Source organism: Maniola hyperantus, chromosome 5 (assembly GCF_902806685.2).
Source record: "Maniola hyperantus chromosome 5, iAphHyp1.2, whole genome shotgun sequence".
Taxonomy (NCBI): domain Eukaryota; kingdom Metazoa; phylum Arthropoda; class Insecta; order Lepidoptera; family Nymphalidae; genus Maniola; species Maniola hyperantus.
Window position 1 is genome coordinate 15646169 of NC_048540.1, and position 22581 is coordinate 15668749.

At 37.9% G+C, this 22581-nt stretch overlaps 1 protein-coding gene across 1 annotated transcript; it reads left to right on the top strand.

Moving 5' to 3' along the window:
• The first annotated feature begins 4545 nt into the window (after window positions 1-4545).
• On the top strand, window positions 4546-21807 carry LOC117982177 (very long chain fatty acid elongase 7-like). The gene is made up of 6 exons (XM_034968478.2): window positions 4546-4710; window positions 13411-13601; window positions 18190-18270; window positions 19613-19775; window positions 20048-20184; window positions 21028-21807. The coding sequence occupies exons 1-6, from the start codon at window positions 4650-4652 to the stop codon at window positions 21379-21381; spliced, it is 987 nt and encodes a 328-aa protein (XP_034824369.1). The 5' UTR covers window positions 4546-4649; the 3' UTR covers window positions 21382-21807.
• Window positions 21808-22581: the final 774 nt, after the last annotated feature.

Genomic DNA, 22581 nt, shown 5'->3' on the forward strand with positions numbered 1-22581 from the left:
TAGTTAGTTAGTTATTATAAACTAAGCACGCACACGCGTATAAAGGTCGTTAGGTATAGGTCTATGCGTGGACGCGATCTTAGGTTAATGATAACTTTATCTTCTGACTATATAATGTCAACACTTAGTAACTAGGTACAGTTGTAACTGGTATCACTATACTAGCTTATTCCGGCAACTTCATTCGCGTGGGCTACAACAAATTTCAAACCCCTGTTTTTACCCCTTAGGGATTGAATTTTCAAAAATCCTTTCTTAGCTATCTGCATGCCAAGTATTCAGCCCGATCCGTCCCAGTAGTTTGAGCTTTTGCATTGATAGATCAGTCAGTCAGTAAGCTTTTCCCTTTTTTTTAATAGATTTTTACTTGACTTCACCAACGTATGACATTTAGATCGTGATCAATATCCTTATTGTTGAGTGCAATTAGCTGCTCAAGTGTGATTCCAAGGTATTTAGTGTATCCACTAGGAGATTTTTAGCCGGTTATGAACTATGAAGACAGCGTGGTACTTTTTAGGGGTTCCGTACCTCAAAAGGAAAAAACGGAACCCTTATAGGATCACTTTGTTGTCAGCCTGTCTGTCTGTCCTGTCCGTCTGTCTGTCATGAAACCTATAGTGTACTTTCCGTTGACCTAAAATCATGGAATTTGGCTGGTAGGTAGATCTTATAGCTGGCATTTGGGGAAAAATCTAAAAACCGTGAATTTGTGCTTACATCACACAAAAAAAATTAAATTGTGGTCATGAACTAACAATTAGTATTTTCAATTTTCGAAGTAAGATAACTATATCAAGTAGGGTATCATATGAAAGGGTTTCACCTGTGGATTCTAAAAACAGATTTTATTTATTTTTATATGGATCACAGTTTTTGAATTATCGTGCAAAATGTCGAAAAAACACGACTGTAGTACGGAACCCTCGTTGCACGAGCCTGACTCGCACTTGGCCGGTTTTTTAAATAGATTTTTTACTATTCAATCAATATAGATCAATATTCCTTATTGTTGAGTGCCAATTAGCTGCTCAAGTGTCATACCAAGGTATTTAGCTGTATCCACGTAGATTTTTTGGTCGTTTATGAAGACAGCGCGGTACTTTTTTGTTTTATTTGTGAAATCTATATGAACTGACTTTGATTCATTTAGCTTTATTCTCCACTTTTTAGTCCATATATTGACTTTATTTTATTTAACGCTAAATATTAGTATATTTGAGCAATTTCTTCTTTGAGCTAATTTTCATTGACCACTTAGAGAAACTCTAAGCATCTCGCCATCATCGCCTGATAAGTGACTCTGAGCTTTCTTATGAGGCCCGTTATAATTTGTTAAAGGTCTGGTTATACTATAAATATTTGTATATTTGAGCAATTTCTTCTTTGAGCTAATTTTCATTGACCACTTAGAGAGACTCTAAGCATCTCGCCATCATCGCCTGATAAGTGACTCTGAGCTTTCTTATGAGGCCCGTTATAATTTGTTAAAGGTCTGGTTATACTATAAATATTTGTATATTTGAGCAATTTCTTCTTTGAGCTAATTTTCATTGACCACTTAGAGAGACTCTAAGCATCTCGCCATCATCGCCTGATAAGTGACTCTGAGCTTTCTTATGAGGCCCGTTATAATTTGTTAAAGGTCTGGTTATACTATAAATATTTGTATATTTGAGCAATTTCTCTTTGAGCTAATTTCATTGACCACTTAGAGAAACTCTAAGCATCTCGCCATCATCGCCTGATAAGTGACTCTGAGCTTTCTTATGAGGCCCGTTATAATTTGTAAAGGTCTGGTTATACTATAAATATTTGTATATTTGAGCAATTTCTTCTTTGAGCTAATTTTCATTGACCACTTAGAGAGACTCTAAGCATCTCGCCATCATCGCCTGATAAGTGACTCTGAGCTTTCTTATGAGGCCCGTTATAATTTGTTAAAGGTCTGGTTATACTATAAATATTTGTATATTTGAGCAATTTCTTCTTTGAGCTAATTTTCATTGACCACTTAGAGAGACTCTAAGCATCTCGCCATCATCGCCTGATAAGTGACTCTGAGCTTTCTTATGAGGCCCGTTATAATTTGTTAAAGGTCTGGTTATACTATAAATATTTGTTAACAGCTGTAATATGATCTTTACAAAAACACATACAAGCTAGTTATTCCAATTTTACATGCAGTAGCTATCTAAATAATATGAGGAAAATATGAACTTATAAGTCACGTAAAATTAATGGACCTCCATATACCTATTTAGAATATTTAAATTATAAAGTCATGCAATTTTCGTGCAGTGCATGATAAATGTTGTCTCCTCAAACAATCGATTTTGTTTTATAATTTAATTAACTAGCTTGCTCCCGCGATTTTGTCCGCGTGGACTACACATAAACCCCTATTTTACCCCCTTAGGCGTTGAATTTTCAAAAATCCTTTCTTAGCAAATGTTTACGTCATAATAGCTAACTGAGTCATGCCCAGTAGTTTAAGCTGTGTATTGATAGATCAGTCAGTCAGTCAGTCAGCTTTTCCTTTTTGTATATTTAGACTAGGTATATTTTGATGCCCGCGATTTCATCCACATGGATTAAGGTTATTTTTCAAATCCAGTGGGAATCTTTGATTTTCCGGGATAAAAGTTACCTATGTCACTATCCAGGTCTACACCCATGCAAAAATCACGTTGATCCGTTGCTCCGTTGCGATATGATTGAAGGACAAACAAACAAATCGACAAACCGACAAACCAACAAAGAAACACACTTTAAAATTTATATAGACTAGATGATGCACGCTTATGCTCGCGACTTCGTCCGCGTGGACTACATAAATTTCAAACCCCTATTTCACCCCCTTAGGAGTTGAATTTTCAAAAATCCTTTCTTAGCGGACGCCTACGTCATAATAGCTATCTGCATGCCATATTTCAGCCCAATCCGTCCAGTAGTTTGAGCTGTGCGTTGATAGATCAATCAGTCAGTCAGTCAGTCAGTCAGTCAGTCAGTCAGTCAGTCAGTCAGTCACCTTTTCCTTTTATATATTTAGAAGAAGAAGAAGAAGAAGACTAGATGATGCACGCGACTTCGTCGGCTTGGATTTAGGTTCTTTAAATCGGTTAAACTGTTGGGCCGTGAAAAGCTAGCAGACAGACAGACAGAAACACTTTCGCATTTATAATATTAGTATGGATATATGGATAGTGGTAAACAGTACCTTTATTATTTTCTTTATCAACAATTAGTTATATTATATTATGCACGGATTCGTCTGACATCAATAGTTATTATCTATTAGTTATGTATGTCAATGCAGTATTGTACTTTTTACCTATAGTTATGTAGTATGTATGTTATGTGTGTGTATGTAAGAACCCTTTAAAGCATCGTGCATTCCGTCTGTCCGTCTGTCTGTATCTATGTCATAACAATCTGTAATAAATCATCGCAAATGTCGAGAACAGCTGAACCGATTTCGCTAATTCTTTTTTTATAATATTTTTTGAAGTACGATGATGGTTCTTACGGAGAGAACATTTTAAAAATTTTGAATTGACTGTTAGGCGGAACGAAGTTCACCAGGGCAGCTAGTCTTCTTATATTTTAGACTGTTGAAGCGCCTGGCAAAAAGTAACAGAATAACAAATCAAATCGACTAGAATTGAATTTGCTTTTTTTTCTCCTACTTTGATTAATTCATTCAAAAAACCTTCAAAAGCCACGTCTTTTTGAATTACAGTTCACGTTTATCTCATCCATAATAATACTATCAATGCGTGTCTGCCTATCTACATGTTTGTTGATCATGATGATGAAACATGGTCCAAGAGCATGTGAGAATTTTTGGGAAGGTGCTTAACTATCCATGATCGCGTGATCCGCTACTCTGTCTGTAAAACAAGATTTACAAAATTGCAATTTTTTTTTTGGGTTCCGTACCTCAAAAGGAAAAACGGGACCCTTTTAGGATCACTTTGTTGTCTGTCTGTATGTCTGTCTGTCAAGAAACCTATATGAAATAATATTGAATGAAAGCGATTAAAATTTAACACAAATTTCAAACCCCTATTTGAGCCCCCTAAGGGTTGAATTTGCAAAAATCCTTTCTTAGCCGATGCCTACGTCCCAATAGCTATCTGCGTGCCAAATTTCAGTCCGATCCGTCCAGTAGTTTGAGGTGTGAAAATGAAAATGAAAATGAAAATCTTTTTTTATTCGTATAAACTTTTACAAGTGCTTACGAATAGTCGGATGCATCTACCGGTGTGCATTGCTACATCATTCAGTCAGTCAGTCAGTCACCCTTTCCTTTTATATATTTAGATTAGATTAGATTTCAATTTTTTTTCTATTTAGATTCGATTTCAAATTTTTTTCAAGCACTTTCTTAAAACTCCCTTAAGTTCATAGCCTATAATTTAATTCTTATACGTACTAGTCATTTACTTAGCTCAACCTTTGGAACCTCAGCCTGACAATGTACAAACTGATGTAAATGAACTGGTTCGAAATTTGCACATTTGATTCCATTTCGATTCACACTTATCGTTGTTTCGTTTCGAACTAAAACTGTTCGCGCCCTGTACCAGTGTGGACGAACCGCGAATTATATAATCGTGAATTATTATATAATCGTGAAATTAAAAATGGCGGGACTAGTGCAAAGTATCTACAATGGATACAACTATGTGTTTGATGAATTACCTAGTAAGTAGAATAAATTTTATTTTGTATTTTTAACAGTAGGTAAGTATTAATACTAAAAAACTTAAATCAAAATTAAAAGTAAAATAAAACAACATTAAATTAAAACTTAAATAAATTAAATTAAATCTAAAACCTCATCGAGACCACCGAAGCGAGGCATTGTACCCAAGATGCTGGCAGCATTACCCCTTTGGATGGCCAAACTAATTCTTTGACCAAGGTAGCTGCCAGCTCTCGGGTCCCCGGATGACTCGATAACCCTTTTCGAAATTACCTCAAAAAGAGCTCGAGCCCCCGGGCCCCACGGCCCCAAGGTCTCCACACCAAAAGGCACGAATACGAAGCTCCCATCGAGGTTTTCATATTTGCGCCTCTTGGCCTGTTCGGCGCTGATGGCCGCTGCACCCGCCACAGAGGAGGTTTTTTTTTGGTTTTTTTAATAAGAATGCTATGAATAATATTCGCGTTTCCCCTCCAACTAAGCGTAAAGCTTGTGCTAGGAGTAGGTACGACAATAGTGCAACGGGTGGGGTTTGAATCTGGGATTTTTTAGTCCGTTGAGCTATTGAGGCTCTCTTTTATTATTGCTACTAAATGCACTAAGTTACGGGGACTGTGTAAAATGTACCTGCATCAATGTGCTTAGACTTTAGTAACTACAGTTTTCTACAACCGCACCGCACGCCACCGCAATCAATTCCACCCTCACCACCTGGGTCTCTGGAGCACTTCGACCACCCGTTGTGCCAGATCCTTTTTTCCACGCACATGCAAACTGTGGAATCAACTCCCTTCGGCGGTGTTCCCTTTAGATTACAACATGGGGACCAACAAATTCCTAAAAGCCCGGCAACGCATCGGCGGCTCCTCTGGTGCTGCAAATGTTCATGGGCGGCGGTAATCACTTAACATCAGGTAACCCGCCTGCTCGTTTGCTCGCTATCTCTATTTAAAAAACTAATACTAATAAAAAACTAAGTAGGTATCCCATATTTTCGGGCTGCTGGGAGAAATCTTTACGATAGAGATATCAAATCAAATCAAATAATTTATTCAAAATAGGTATTAAATTACACTTTTTGATTGTCAGTTGTTGGATTGATAAATTAAGTTTGTTCTTTGTGCACTTATTTTGTCTGGTGGGAGGCTTCGGCCGTGGCTAGTTACCACCCTACCGGCAAAGCCGTGCCGCCAAGCGATTTAGCGTTCCTGTAGGATGCCGTGTACAAACCAAAGGGTAGATTGCAGTCAAGGGCTTAACTTGTATCTGAAAAAAATAAAAATGTATATGTGTTTATATGTGTGTGTTTGTACCTATGTGTGTTGTATATGGGTTTTATTTTATTAGTAAATGAATAATGAATAAATAATTAGATGATGCCCGCAACTTCGTTTACGTGATTTAGGTTTTTAGGGTTCCGTACCACAATTAGTATTTTCAATTTTCGACGTAAGATAACTATATCAAGTGGGGTATCATATGAAAGGGCTTTACCTGTGCACCATAAAACAAATTTTTATTTATTTTTATGCATCATAGTTTTTGAATTATCGTGCAAAATGTCAAAAAAATACGACTGTAGAAGGTACAAAACCCTTGGTGCGCGAGCCTGACTCGCACTTGGCTGGTTGTTTTTTTAAAACATGTAAATTATACGACAACTATGACGCACGACGTTCGCCTGACTTCAAAATACGAGTATAAATAAATAAAAAAATTATTGGTACTTTGTTGTGGTGTTTGAAATCGGTTTTTGAAGAAAGAAACCGGCCAAGTGCGAGTCAGGCTCGCGCACCGAGGGTTCCGTAGTACAGTCGTATTTTTTCAATATTTTGCACGATAACTCAAAAACTATGATTCATAAAAATAAAAAATCTATTTTAGAATTTACAGATGAAGCCCTTTCATATTATGATACTCCGCTTGATATAGTTATCTTACTTCGAAAATTGGAAATACTAATTATTAGTTTATGACCACAAATTAACTTTTTTTTGTGTGATGTAACCACAAATTCACGGTTTCTAGATTTTTCCCCTAATGCCAGCTATAAGACCCACCTTCCTGCCAAATTTCATGATTCTAGGTCAACGGGAAGTACCCTGTAGGTTTCTTGACAGACAGACGGACAGACAGACAGACAGACAGACAGACAACAAAGTGATCCTATAAGGGTTCCGTTTTTCCTTTTGAGGTACGGAACCCTAAAAATTAAGCTTTAAGTGTCTGCTGTTACACTAAAAGCATAAAATATTCAGTCCCCATAATCAGCAGCAGTAATCTATATACCTACTACAGCATCAGGATTGAAGAGCTGGGACCCAGAATTTAATGATGAAGTCTCTACTTGGTATAAGTCTCTCAAATTGCTAATGCGCGTGGCCTCCATTTTAGTGACGTCAGCACTAGACTGAAGTTTTGAGCTGATGGTATATTTTTTTTCGGCTGACGTCAAAATTACGTTATTTCGATGTTAATGAGACATGGTTCCAGCGAGCCTGACTCGCACTTGGCCAGTTTTTTATTTATTTATATAGACTAGCTAACATGCGTGGCAAGTTTGATGGTGATATGTGAGAAACCTTCCCGCAAGTGCCAACAACAGCTAGACAAAGTATTAACTCAGGCGGATGAACGATGCGCGAGCGCATAGGCAATAAATAGGACGACAAACAAACATTAATTTTATACAAGACTTATTCTCCTTTTTAAAATGCAACTAACGGCCCGTTCACACATGGGAGGCCGTTTTACTGGTACGTTTTTAACGGATCCGTCATAAATTTATGCTCTGTTCACACATAGGCACCGTATAACGTTCAACGGATCCGTCATTACTGGGTGCGATGTGTGAACAGAAAACTCGCAGTATACCGCCGCTATTTTACAAGGATGGACGCTGTCGTGTTGTATTGGTACTATCGTCGGAGAAGGAAGATTCGACGTTATTGGCAGCATCCACTTATGGCCCAAAGATCTAGAGAGGGTGCTTACAGTTTACTTATGAGTCAGTTACGAGGTGATGAATCGAAATTTTTCATTTACTTTCGTATGTCAATATCTACTTTTGTTGAACTTCTTAAACCTGTCGCATCACTCCCCCTCCTACCCCCCGCACACACCGCCCGCCACGCACACAGTATCTATCCGTTGAAATTCTACGTATTTCCGTTCCGTCCATCCAGTATTCGATGACAAAACGGAATGGCATTTTTTTACGGAACGATATTTTTTACTGTATAGGTACAGAATACTGTGCCATGTGTGAAGTCGCTCATACAACTACATACGCCATCGACGAAAAAAAAACGTACACGATAAAACGGAACAGTAAAACGGAGACATGTGTGAACCGGCCGTAATATTTATAACACTTCCTGTACTAAGTCCAAGAACGCACAGGCTATGATGCTTTCTGTACTAAGTCCAAGAACGCACAGGCTATGATGCTTCCTGTACTAAGTCCAAGAACGCACAGGCTATGATGCTTCCTGTACTAAGTCCAAGAACGCACAGGCTATGATGCTTCCTGTACTAAGTCCAAGAACGCACAGGCTATGATGCTTCCTGTACTAAGTCCAAGAACGCACAGGCTATGATGCTTCCTGTACTAAGTCCAAGAACGCACAGGCTATGATGCTTCCTGTACTAAGTCCAAGAACGCACAGGCTATGATGCTTCCTGTACTAAGTCCAAGAACGCACAGGCTATGATGCTTCATGTACTAAGTCCAAGAATTTATACTTAATTAAATAATTAAATCTGAGAAAAAAAATACACGCTGAATCGAGAACCTCCTTCCTCCTTTTTGGATGTCGGTTACAAATCCTATGGTAACTCTTCGATTTTGTGGAGTTAAAAGTATCAAGCTCACTTTGTACCAAAATCAGTTCAGCGGCATGAAAATAGCAAACAGACAGACAAACAGATTTACATCTCTATATGTCGCTAAATGTGTTGCTGATCGCAAATCTCGAGAACAGCTGGACCGATTTCGCTAATTCTTTTTTCATGATACTCCTTGAAGTACGGGGATGGTTCTTACGGAGAAAAAATTTAAAAAAAATCCTGAAAAAGAATCGACTGTTAGGCGGTACAAAGTTCGCCGGGGCAGCTAGTGTAATACAAATACGGATTATTAATCTGCCCGCGTATTCTAACCTGTTTTCATCATCATCATCATCATCAGCCTGTGGACGTCCACTGTTGGACATAGGCCTTCCCTAAAGAGCGCCACCACACCCGGTCCTCAGCCTTCCTCATCCAGCCACTTCCCGCCAGCCTCTTTATATCGTCGGTCCATCGTGCTGGAGGGCGTCCCACACTACGCTTGCTTAAACGCGGTCTCCACTCAAGGACTTTCCGGCTCCAACGGCCATCGCCTCTACGACAGGCATGACCTGCCCACTGCCATTTCAGCTTGCTAATAGTTTGGGCTATGTCAGTGACCTTGGTTCTCCTGCGGATCTCCTCATTTCTGATCTTGTCCCTCAAGGAAACTCCTAACATAGTCCTCTCTATAGCTCGCTGAGCGACTTTGAATTTGTGTAACCTGTTTTAAATGGACAATATTGTTGATTTGACGTCACGGTTATTAATAATAATAAAAACTGGTCTAGTACGTATAAGAACACGTAGGTATGAGGCAGGGTTCCGTAGCCATCCTAGTTAGTCAAAAAGTCAAGTCAAAAAAGTCATGTGATTTATTCAAAATAGGTAATAAATTACTCTTTTTGATAGTCAGATGTTGGATTTATAAGATATAGTGGTGATAATTATTACGCAAATTTAAAACTAAAGCTACGAGGGTTCCAAACGCGCCCAGGTCTGGAGAAGAGCCCACAACAAACTCAGCCGGGTATTCTTTTTATTATCACCACTTGCTAAGTTGCTAAAACTTTTGGCGGTTATTATTTATTTAAACAGTACTTACCTAGTATTTTCCAAAAAAAAATCGATGAAACCTAAGAACCAGATTTTTAGGGTTCCGTACCTCAAAAGGAAAAAGGAACCCTTATAGGATCACTTCGTTGGCTGCCTGTCTGTCGGTGCGTCTGTCCGTCTGTCTGTCGTGATTGTCACGGACACCTATACTTAGGGTACTTCCCGTTGATCTAGAATCATGAAATTTGGCAGGTAGTTAGGTCTTATAGCAAAAGTAAAAATAAAATCTGAAAAAAATGTGCTAATTAACAAATAATTAATATTTCCAATTTTCAAAGTAAAATAACTATACCATTTTTTTATTTTAATTTTAGGAAGTACCCATGCCTAATATGGTTTCTACGAACTATGCTAAATAACCTCAAAACTTTTTTTTTTTAAGGGGGGTGACACACAGACATACTCGTAGCTACAGATAGACAAACCGATGGATAGTCGAACTGACAGACTGGACGAAACTTAGGGTTTCTCGTTTTACTAAGGGACCCTAAAAAGTTACGAATTTATATTCTAGGTAAGTATATCAGACCCGTAAAGGCCTTATGAGGAAAACAATATTGTCTAACATTTCCTGCAAATAAATAAAATTAACTTAATTTTTACTTATACTTACGCCTACTGTCTGTGTTGTCTTGTAAGGAGGAGGTTTCCACGCAACGTTCGAGAATTTTTTTATAGATGGCGCTGCATTTTACAACCACTGAAAAAAAAAATTTTTAAAGATGAAAAATGATACTTATATCTATAATTATGATCTATGCTTTAATGTTTAGGTTGTGTCAATCAATGACATAGATGAAGAGTAAGTCATAGGTAAGAGTACACTGCCTTACTGCTTTTCCTTACGTTTCTTCCCCACAAGTAGTATATATATATATATATATATATATATATATATACTACTCTACTAATTCGAGTTAAGATGCTAATTGCTATCCCATGTGAATTGTATCAATCCACACTTGGCTGGCGTGGTAGACATTGGCTGAAAATTTCTCATTTTGAGAGGAGGGTCGTGCTCAGTAGTGTGTCGGCGATGGGTTAGTGATGATGTTGGAAAGACTAAACTGACATGTAAAATCTCAAAGTTGTAGCTCTAGTTTGAGCTGTACGTTGATATTATTATCTCAGTCAGTTATTCAGTCAGTTTTACCTTCTTGATCTGCAACCAGCTTTTATCCTTCTACCTATTTATGTAAATAGGTATAGATAATTATGCATCGAAATCTTTGGTGAAATAAAACCGATTACCTAGTTATTTTATGTTAATATACTAGTTTTTAGTTCCATCCATCCAATCTAAAAAAAAAGTGGAAAATTTAATTAATTTAATGGTTGAAATTAAATGATATTTTATTGATTGTTTAGCTATGAGTAAAAAAAATTAATACATAAAAAGGTTAACCGTTTGGATGCGAATTTGTATCGAACGTCCTATAACTCCCAACTCCGCAATCCTAATGACGCTGGGCATTGCACTTGGATATTGGATCGGCTTAAGTCCTTATTTGTTTGTCCTGGTAATGGATGCTCTGACGTCAAACATACAGAAGCAGGCACCCTGGTGCATGCTGTTTGCCGATGACATTGTGCTTGTCGGAGAAGATGCGACCGAGGTCCAGAACAGACTGTGTAGCTGGCAAGAGAAATTGGCCTAAGGATCAGCCGAACTAATTCAGAACATCTGTTCTGGGACTTCGGTGGCCCCTCCTGTTTCTATGAAATTGCTCTAGATGGCATAACCCTACCTGTTCGCTCCAATTTCTAGTACCTCGGTCCCCTTCCAAATCGATGGTAATATTGACCGAGATGTGAACTATAGAATGATTGCGGGACGTCTGAAATAGCGAAAGGTCTCAGGTATTATATGCAACCCGCAAATGCCCCTTAAACTTAAGGGCAAAATTTATAAAACAGTCGTTAGACCTGTCACATTGTATGGTTCAGAATGTTGGGTGGTAAAAGGGATGGATGAAAGGAGAGAACATGCGACTGAAATGCGAATGTTGAGATGGATGTGTGGTGTGACAAGGATGGATAAGATAAGGAATAAGTATATAAGGAGAAGTTTGAAGGTAGCGCCAGTGGTACAAGGCTATCTTGGCGCGTGGCGAAAATTGGAACTAACGTTGTCGTCAAGTGTCCCCTTTGTTCTTGTTTGAATATTCTAAGCATTTGTTCTCCAACAGCGCCCCCCTGTCAATGTCATTGAAGTGCCAAGAGAGCCTTGTCGCACTGTACAGACCACTATCTGTCAACTTACTATTTTCTGCAGATACGGAACCATATTTTTTTTCTTTTTAGTGGCTTTGGATGCCGGTTTTTTGAACATAGTTTTTTGTTATGGGCACGTTTAATTATTTTTAACTAGCTGCCCCGGCGAACTTCGCCCCGCCTAACAGTCGATTCAAATTTTTTAAATTTTTTTCTCTCTCTCTTCATCCTCGTACTTCAAGGAATATTATAAAAAAAGAATTAGCGAAATCGGTTCAGCCGTTCTCGAGATTTGCGATCAGCAACACATTTAGCGATTCATTTTTATATATAGAGATTTTGCCGTAAAACTATCTACGCGAAAATGTCAGGTATTAAAATGTGTGTAAAGTGGCATTAATGCCCTTAATACATAATATTTTAACCGCACATGACCTGTATGATGACTGTGCTTTTTTATATGCGTTGTACTTAATATGTAATTCATGGAATAAATTGAAATACATTTGTTATAATCATATAATATGACGTACGTAGTAACGTACTTTACTGCCCAAGAAAAAGAGTGTAGTATTTTCAGTTATGGTGGTTTAAAGGAACTCACATCTGTTTATCTGTATATTATACTAGCTGATCCCCGCGGACTCGCCCGCGTGTATATAATATAGCCTATGTCACTCAGGAATAATATAGCTTACTATAGGTGAAAGAATTTTCAAAATCGGTTCAGTAGTTCCAGAGATTACCCCCTACAAACAAACTTAACGACATTACCTCTTTATAATATTAGTATAGATAAATTAATACAAAGTCCTGACTGACTGACTGACTTATATATCAACGCACAGCCTAAACCGCTGAGAGTAGATATCCACAAAGAAAGGATTTTTCGAAATTCCACCCCTAAGGGGGGTAATTAGATGAAAATAGTTGGTATTCAGGTTTTCGGTTAAGAATAAAAAATACGTATTTCACGATTTTTGAAAATTACACTGCCAAGAGGGTTAAATAGGGGATGAAATTTTGTATGAAAGTCCGTCATTTTTCAAGTTATTTCCATGAAAATTGATATATGGGTTTTCGGTTACAAAAAAAATACCTACCTATTTCAGGATTTTTGAAAATTCTACCCCCACGCCGATTTTCTAAATTCCACCCGAGCGAAGCCGGGGCGGGTCAGCTAGTTTTTAATATGGTGACTGTATTGTGACTGTAGCTGCAGTTTAAAATGTAATATTTTATGAGTCAGTCAGTCAGTGAATGACTCAGAACTTTTCTTCTCATTCGTATTTATTACTAGCTTCGCGACTTCATCCGCGTGGACCACACAAATTTCAAATCCCTATTTTACCCCCTTAGGAGTTGAATTTTCAAAAATCCTTTCTTAACGGATGCCTACGCCATAATAGCTATCTGCATGCCAAATTTCAGACCGATCCGTCCAATAGTTTGAGCTGTGCGTTGATAGATCACTCAGTCAGTCAGTCACCTTTTCCTTTTATATATTTAGATTAATATTATTTATTATTTCTTACTTCCAGGTCCGATTACTAAGAATTGGTTCCTAATAGCCAGACCGTACCAGATCGTCGGTGTGATAGCAATTTATCTATTCTTCTCAACACGCCTGGGGCCCTGGTACATGAGGAACAAAAAACCTTACGACTTGAAACAAGTCATCATATATTACAATATATTTCAAATTCTCGCCAGTTTATATCTTTTTGTGGAGGTAAGATAATAATTATAAGTGTAAGCGACATTGCCTTTGCCTAGAGTTGAATTAAAAAAACCGGCCAAGTGGCGGGCCACGCGCAGAGTACGTTTCCGTAGTCACAATAAAATCTCGAAAAACGCATATAATTCCTTAACCTGTGAACCCTACTTAGCCATGATAGTTTTCCTTTAAAATTGATTATATTATATACTCTGGTGTGAATTTTTTCTTGGCTGATAGAGGGGGGGGGGGGGGGCGGACAGGGACACACACTAAACTCTTATAAAAATTAGCACTTTAAAACATCAAATTTTACAAACGGATCTAGAAATCGAGAAATGATGTTCTCACGCCCACAGTATTTTTAAAAGACCTATTCAACTATACCCCACACTATGGGGTAGACGAGAAAAAAAAATCATCCCCACTTTACATGTAGGGGAGCCTACTCTAAAAAAAATATTTATCACAATTTTATTTCACCACTTTGTCGGCGTAATTTATATTTATACCCATGCCAAATTACAGATTTCTAGTACTAATAGTCTCTGAGATTAACCGAGGACGGACGGACGGACAGACGGACGGACATGGCGAAACCATAAGGGTTCCTTGTTTACTACGGAACCCTAAAAAAAGACAATTGGCGGCGGATGTAAAATGGCCGCAAAAAACCGGGGGTTTATTTATTCGAAGTAGAAAAGATTGAAATTTATAATTATGTTTTGCAGAAGTTAATAGTTTAGAACTATTGCTGTAGTTTTTAAGCATTGTAGATGGAATTAAGTCAGGTCTTATAAGTTGAACTTATTTTTATTATAAGATACTAGCTGATGCCCGTGGCTTTCCGCGTGGGCTTAGGTTTTTAAATATCCCACGGGAACTCTTTGATTTTCCGGGCTAAAAAGTAGCCTATATCACTCTCCAGGTCTTTATATACCTGCCCATGCAAAAAATCACGTCGATCCGTTGCGACGTGATTGAAGGACAAACCAACAAACCAACAAACAAACACACTTTCGCATAATATGGGTAGTGATGATAACCATCACTTAATTTAAATTACCATAAAATCTGCGTAGTCAGAATTTGATTAATTAAGATTAATTACTCACTTAATTATTTCAATTAATTATAATTGAGTTTCCTAAAATATTCATAAAAATCTAAATATATAAAAGAACTGACTGACTGACTGACTGATCTATCAACGCACAGCTGAAACTACTGGACGGATCGGGCTGAAATTTGGCATGCATGCAGATAGCTGTTATGACGTAGGCATCTGTTGTGTATAGTCTACGCGGACGAAGTCGCGAGCATAAGCTAGCATTGCTAAAAAAGGAAGGAACATGAGTTTTAGAGCACGCCTCAAAAACAATAGGCTGGTGACAGGCAGCTAAAGTCACGAGGTTTGACAGCTCCTTTTCATAAGTACAATACGGTATTTGACATTTGACAACTAGTCAAATCAGTAACTTTTTATCAAACGTCAAAACGCGCGCTTTATATGCGAGATTCTATGAAATACCGGTGTCTGACGTCACAATCATTTGACGTTCTTTTTTTAGTTTAATCGATAATTTAAAATGGTTATTACACTTATAACCAAGAAGGGACGTGGATTTTACGTATTTTGGAAGACCCTCTATTTAATAATCACTGAGTTTTTTTTTTAAAGCACATTAGCCATGTTAAATGACTAATATTCCCCTTTTTCCTCTCCAACTAAGCGTGAAGCTTGTGCTAGGAGTAGGTACGACAATAGTGCAACGGGCGGGTGCAATTTATTTTTGATGTAGTCAAATACCCAATTTCTATATTATTTTTAGTACCTATTCTACTCCCTCTACAACCTCTCGCACTGCCAAGGGTCACTGGTAGAGATCTCTCATAGAGATAAGTGCTTCCCTGTCCACTTTTGCTCTCTTTTTCTCTTTACTGTAAATGTTTTTGGTACTTACAAATTTTTATTTTTTTATTTTTATAAAAAGAATATTAGTTATGTTAAATAAGTAATATTCCCATTTCCTCTCCAACTAAGCGTTAAGCTTGTGCTAGGAGTAGGTACGACAATAGTGCGACGGGCGGGGCTCGAACCGTCGATCTTCCGGTTTTTTAGTCCACTCCTTTACCCATTGAGCTATTGAGGCTCAAATTAGGTTTGTCTGTCCTTTTCTTATTACATTAGTAAGAAATAGATGCAAAATACTCAAAATTTTCGTTGCACTCAGGATCAGTACCAATATAGGTATCTACTAATCAAACGATTAAAAAAAATATTCAAGATCATTTTATTTTTACGTTATTAACTTCCGACACGCGAAATCTATCAACGTTGTCGATATATTATGCTAACTCGTACCACAGAATAGTTTAGGTATAATAGTACTAACCAGTGGCGTGCACAGGATTTGAAGCCAGGGTAGGCATTAGGTAGGTAGGAACTTGTTTACTGGCAGGTCATAATGAAAAATATACAACTGGGGTAAGCAGTGCATTTATGCCTCTATGACCTGCACGCCAATGGTACTAACGTAGGTACTCGTACTAACACTGCGATTATATCACACGTTCACAGTTTATTTTAAATGCGCGTAAAAACTGAACGAGGGCAAAGGCTGCAATAAATTTGTATTCAAGCAGTCTTAATAATATTTAAAGCATAAAAAATAGTACTTTATTTATGATTAATATCAAAAGAGTAGAAAAAAATATTAATTTAAATAAATTAGAATATTTTAGTGTTGAGCCGTGATTACCCACTCGATCCCGGACACGCACCTCTGCCCCCCAATTGTGTAAGAATAACCATTTCATGGCTATCGCAATAGTCAAGAAATTCTGCCCTTTGATTGGTTGATTCGCTGTTTACATTTTTTCACAGCCAATCAAAGGGCAGAATTCTTGACGATTGCGATAGCCATGAAATGGTTATTCTTACACAATTGGGGGGCTGTTCACGAAACTGTTCAGAGCTAGATGCATTATAAGAAACAAGATGATGCCCACGACTTCGTCCGCGTGGATTTAGTTTTTTTTTATCAGTAAAAAATTGTAATCCTATTTGGCCTTATTTTCTGTCTGGTATTATGTAAAATTATATTGTATATATCGCTGTTGATTGCAAATAACGAATAAAATAAAAATAAAATAAAATAAATCCCGTGGGAACTCTTCGATTTTCCGGGATAAAAAGTAGCCTTCCCCGGGATGTAAGCTAACTCTGTAAGTACCAAATTTTATCAAAATCGGTTAAACTGTTGGGCCGTGAAAAGCTAGCGGACAGACAGACAGACGGACAGACAGATAGACAGACACACTTTCGCATTTATATAATACTAGCTGATCCCCGCGGCTTCGCCCGCGAAGATTTAGATTTTTAAAGATCCCGTATAGCCAGTGGCGTGCAGGTCATAGAGGCATAAATGCACTGCTTACCCCAGTTGTAATAACTCAATGCATATTTTTCATTATGACCTGCCAGTAAACAGGTTCCTACCTAACTAATGCCTACCCAGGCTTCTAACCTTGTGGACGCCACTGCGTATAGCCTATGTCACTCAGGAATAATGTAGCTTTCTACTGGTGAAAGAATTTTTAAAATCGGTTCAGTAGTTCCAGAGATTACCCCCTACAAACAAACTTAACGACATTACCTCTTTATATAATAGTATAGATATTGATTTGTATGGATTAAATCACTTGTTTTAACGGTGAAGGAAAACATCGCGAGGAAACCTGCATGCTTAAGAGTTCTCCATTATATTTTCAAAGATGGCTGAAGTTGGCCAGCATGGTGAAATATGGCCTAAACCCTTCCCATTCTAAGAGGAGACCTGTGCTCAGTAGTGGGCTGGCGATAGGTTGATCATGGTGATGACGATTTTGGTGCTAATGTAACTAGAAATTCTATTCTAAGTATCAAAAAACCGGCCAAGTGCGAATCAGTCTCGCGCAACGAGGGTTCCGTACCACAGTCGTTATTTTTTCGACATTTTGCACGATAATTCAAAAACTATGATGCATAAAAATAAATAAAAATGCACAGGTGAAGACCTTTCATAATATGATACCCCACTTGATATAGTTATCTTACTTCGAAAATTGAAAATATAATACTAATTATTAGTTCATGACAACAATTTCATTTATTTTGTGTGATGTAACCACAAATTCACAGTTTTCAGGTTTTCCCCCGAATGTCAGCTATAAGACCTACCTACCTGCCAAATTTCATGATTCTAGGTCAACGGGAAGTACCCTGTAGGTTTCTTGACAGACCGCCAGACAGACAACAAAGTGATCCTATAAGGGTTCCGTTTTTCCTTTTGAAGTACGGAACCCGGACCCGGAAAAATATATTTAAGTAATTTTCATTGTTTTTTTTTAAAAAAAAAGAACATCAGCCATGTTAAATGACTAATATTCCCCTTTTTCCTCTTCAACTAAGCGTGAAGCTTGTGCTAGGAGTAGGTACGACAATAGTGCAACGGGCGGGATTTGAACCGTCGACCTTTCGGTTTTCAGTCCACTCCTTTACCAGTTGAGCTATTGAGGCTCAATCGTTTGTTTGTTAATCGATAGTTTATTTTACTTCCAGGGATTCATGTACATCATTTCAAAAGAATTTTCTTTCCTCTGCCAAAACGTTGATGATCCGACAACACCAAGGGCACAACGTGTAAGTATCCACAAGGCTCTCTTGGCACTTGAATGACATTGACAGGGGGGCGCTGTTAGAGAACAAATGCTTAGAATGTTCAAACAAGAACAAAGGGGACACTTTGACGACAACGTTAGGTCCGATTTTCGCCACGCGCCAAGATAGAAAAAAAAACCGGCCAAGTGCGAGTCAGGCTCGCGCAATGAGGGTTCCGTACTACAGTCGTATTTTTTCGACATTTTGCACGATAATTCAAAAACTATGATGCATAAAAATAAATAAAAATCTGTTTTAGAATGTACAGGTGAAGACCTTTCATATGATACCCCACTTGATATAGTCACTCACTTCGAATGTTGAAAATACTAATTATTAGTTCATGACCACAATTTAATTTTTTTGGTGTGATCTAACCCTAAATTCACAGTTTTCACATTTTTCCCCAAATGTTAGCTATAAGATCTACTACCTGCCAAATTTCATGATTCTAGGTCAACTGGAAGTACCCTGTAGGTTTCTTGACAGACAGACAGACAGACAGACAGACAACAAAGTGATCCTATAAGGGTTCCGTTTTTCCTTTTGAGGTACGGAACCCTAAAAAGATAGCCTTGTCGCATTGTAAGCTCCAGTGGTTTCCAAAAAAAGCATTACGTAAACCAATTAGCTACAAATTAGCCCCCCGATTGTGTAACATCGATATAATATGCATACATCGATATCGTAATCGACAGCAATTTCTGCCCTTTGATTGGTTGATTCGCTGTTTACATTTTTTCACAGCCAATCAAGGGGCAGAATTTGCTACCGATTATGGTAACGATGAGTACGTTTTTCTTACACAATTAGGGCCCAAAATAAATAAAAACCAAATAATAAAAACCGGCCAAATGTGAGTCTGACTCGCGCTTCGAGGGTTCCGTAGGTACTGCAGTCGTATTTTTTCCACATTTTGCACAATAAATAAAAAAGTATAATGCATAAAAATAATATAAAAATAAATAAATATCATGTTTTAGAATGTACAGGTAAAGCCCTTTCATTTGATACTTCGCTTCGTAAGTACAGTTATCTTATTTTGAAAGGTGAAAATACTATTTATTTGTTAATGACACATTTTTTTTTTTGTTATGTTTCCACAAATTCACAGTTTTCGAATTTTTCCCCTTACATGTGCTATAAGACCTAACTACCAGCCAAATTTCATGATTCTAGGCCAACGGGAAGTACCCTGTAGGTTTTTTAACAAACAGACAGACAAAAAGTGATCCTATAAGGGTTTCGTTATTCCTTTTCTGCACGGAACCCTAAAAAGGATATCCTGAACCCACCCTTGTATTTCAATTTTTATTTCTTTCAGATTGCAATGTCAGCATATTGTTTTTTCCTGATCAAAGTAGTGGACCTACTCGATACCGTTTTCTTCGTGTTGAGGAAGTCAGACAGACAGATTACGTCTCTACACTTGCACCACCACACTTTGATGCCGTTAGCCAGCTGGATTGGAGTAACATACTTTCCAGGTAGATACATAGACAGGTTTCTGTCTTCCTCTAGCTGTCATAACTCATAGCCCCTTTCCACGTCCTCCCTGGCGCAGTGGTAAGCACTGTGGTCTTAGTGGGAGGTCCCGGGTTCGATTCCTGGCAGGGATTCGGAATTATATAATTTCTAAATTTCTGGTCTGGTCTGGCGGGCTGGTTACCACCCTACCGGCAAAGTCGTGCCGCCAAGCGATTTAGCGTTTCGCTACGATGCCATGTAAAATGTTCTAACATTCGTGTTCTCCATTCAGGGGGTCAAGCTGCCATCATGGGGTGCGTGAACGCATTTGTGCACGCGGTAATGTATTTCTACTACTACATCGCCGGCCTGGGGGACAAGTACAAGAAGTACCTGTGGTGGAAGAGACACGTCACTGAACTACAACTGGTAACGCCCTTTATCAAAAAGTTCATAATTTCTATAGTAAAAACCGGCCAAGTGCGAATCAGACTCGCGCACCGAGGGTTCCGTTTTACATTCGTATTTTTTTGACATTTTGCACGATAAATCAAAATTATGCATAAAAATAAATAAAAATCTGTTTTAGAATGTCAAGTAAAGCCCTTTCGTATGATACCTTTGGTACATTTGGTATATTTAAACCCCATTTGAAAATTGAAAATACTAATATTTTTTCATGAATACATTTTTTTTCTGTGATGAAACGGTTTTCGGATTTATTCCTTTATTTATGCTATAAGAACTACCGACCCCTACTAAATTTCATGATTCTAGGTCAACGGAAAGTACCCTGTAGGTTTCTTGACAGACAGACAGACAGAGAGACAACAAACTTATACCAAGTAGAAACTTCACCATTAAATTCTGGGTCCAAGCTCTTCAATCCTGATGCTGTAGTAGATATTATGTAGATTACTGCGCTAAGTTATGGGGACTGTAAATACACGACGGACGGACGGACGTCTGTCCTTCGTGTCTGTCAAGAAAACCTATGAACCCTGATCCTCCAACGCCATGAAACCTAAAACTCTGTTTGACCTATTTAAATATGTACTACGAAAATAACGTAGGTAACTATTTTTTTTCTTTTAATACAATAAAACTTAAAGCTAGCCTTATCTAATTACTATATAAATCATGACCGCGTGGAATGGTGCCAAGAATACTGGCTGCATTTCCGCGCTGGACAGCCAGGCTGATCCGTTGCGCAAAAAATGAGCCAGCCCTTCTGTCACCAGTTGAGGCTATTAATCATTATTTTTATTTCAGGCACAATTTATACTGGTCGGATCACATGCATTCATCAGCTTGTTTAAAGAATGTGGCTACCCAACGTGGATAAAGATCGGAATGATCTTATACGCGGGTGTATTCATAAATATGTTCGGTCAATTCTACTATGCCTGCTACATAATGAGAAAACCTAGACAGAACGCGAAGATTGCCAACGATAAACTGGCTGAAGAAAGTTGTGACAATGGTCTAGAAGATACTGAAAAAAGTGACGAACATAAAAATGAAAAAGTATCCAACGGTGAAACGAAAAGGAGTAGCTATAGAAATGGAAAGGATGTGAAAGCCAAAACCAGCAATGGTGTAAAAAGCGATTTAAAAACTCAGTAACGTAGTGTTTTAGTGCCTTAGCACACGACGACATTTTCACGTGCGGTTTTTATGAAAGTGCGTAAGGGTTGTTTCAGATTAATGTTTTTTCTTGGCGTATTACGCTCTTTTTGGCATAAGCACTAACACATTTCACGCTCACATCGGACTCATTTCAGCCTGTTCGCTCAAATAGCAGGTCCTAAGAATGACCTAACTAGATGATGGCCACGCCTTTATCCGCGTGGATAAATACTTTTAAAAACGCGCAAGGACTTTATGATTTTCTGGGATAAAAACAGCCTATATATTAATTCAGGATATAAGCTATCTTCATTTCAAATTCCAGCCAAATCGGTTCAGTCATTGTGGCGTGAGGGAGCATCTAACAAAAATCCAAACTTTCACATTTTTTTACATTACTAGCGTTTGCCCACGACTTCGTCCACGTGGTCTACGCAATTTCAAACTTCTATATAACCCCCAAATTTCAGCCCGATCCGTCCAGTAGTTTGAGCTGTGCGTTGATAGATCTGTCAGTCAGTCAGTCACCTTTTCCTTTTATATATTTAGATAATAGATAATAGAAGATTAGGATTAGGATAACCGCATCGTGCATCGCCTGTACGAGATGCGAAATGAAATAAGGTACCTACTCGTACCTACAATATATTTTACGCGTAAAAAATGCTAATCTGAAACGGCTCTAAATTTTAATCATTGCATTAAGGCGCCGTGAATAGCAAAGTTTCCTTCTCTCTCGCACATTCTAGCATTTTAAATTATTGTGAAATAATCAGTACACTTTTAACAAATGTGGCTCGGCCAAGTTCTAATTAGGAAAACTATGTTTATTTAAGACTTATTTTTGTTGTAATATACCTAGAATATTTCAATAGAGAAATAAGGGGATGAAAAATACTGAATGTTTTCCCAATTTTTCTCCATGAATACTACTAATTAAAAGTATTTTTTTTAAATTAACGTAATTTTATTGTTTAGGATTTGAACGAGGCACATTTGTTAAAAGTGCAACTGATTCTTTCACAATCATTGAAAGTATTGGAATGTGCGAAAGAGAAGGAAACTTTGCTGATCACAGCGTGAAAATATCTTCGTGTGTAGAACCTCTTGACAAATCAAAGAACTGATTACTTCATTACAAGTTATAAGTCCCGCAAATTGCTAATGCGCATGGCCGCCATTTTAGTGATGTCTGCA

Excerpts from the sequence above, each read along its gene's own strand:
- LOC117982177 (XM_034968478.2), top strand. The coding sequence starts at position 4,650 with ATGGCGGGACTAGTGCAAAGTATCTACAATGGATACAACTATGTGTTT. Across the intron at positions 4,711-13,410 it reads TGTGTTTGATGAATTACCTA|GTCCGATTACTAAGAATTGG; the intron begins GTAAGTAGAATA and ends TCTTACTTCCAG. Across the intron at positions 20,185-21,027 it reads ACGTCACTGAACTACAACTG|GCACAATTTATACTGGTCGG; the intron begins GTAACGCCCTTT and ends TTTTTATTTCAG.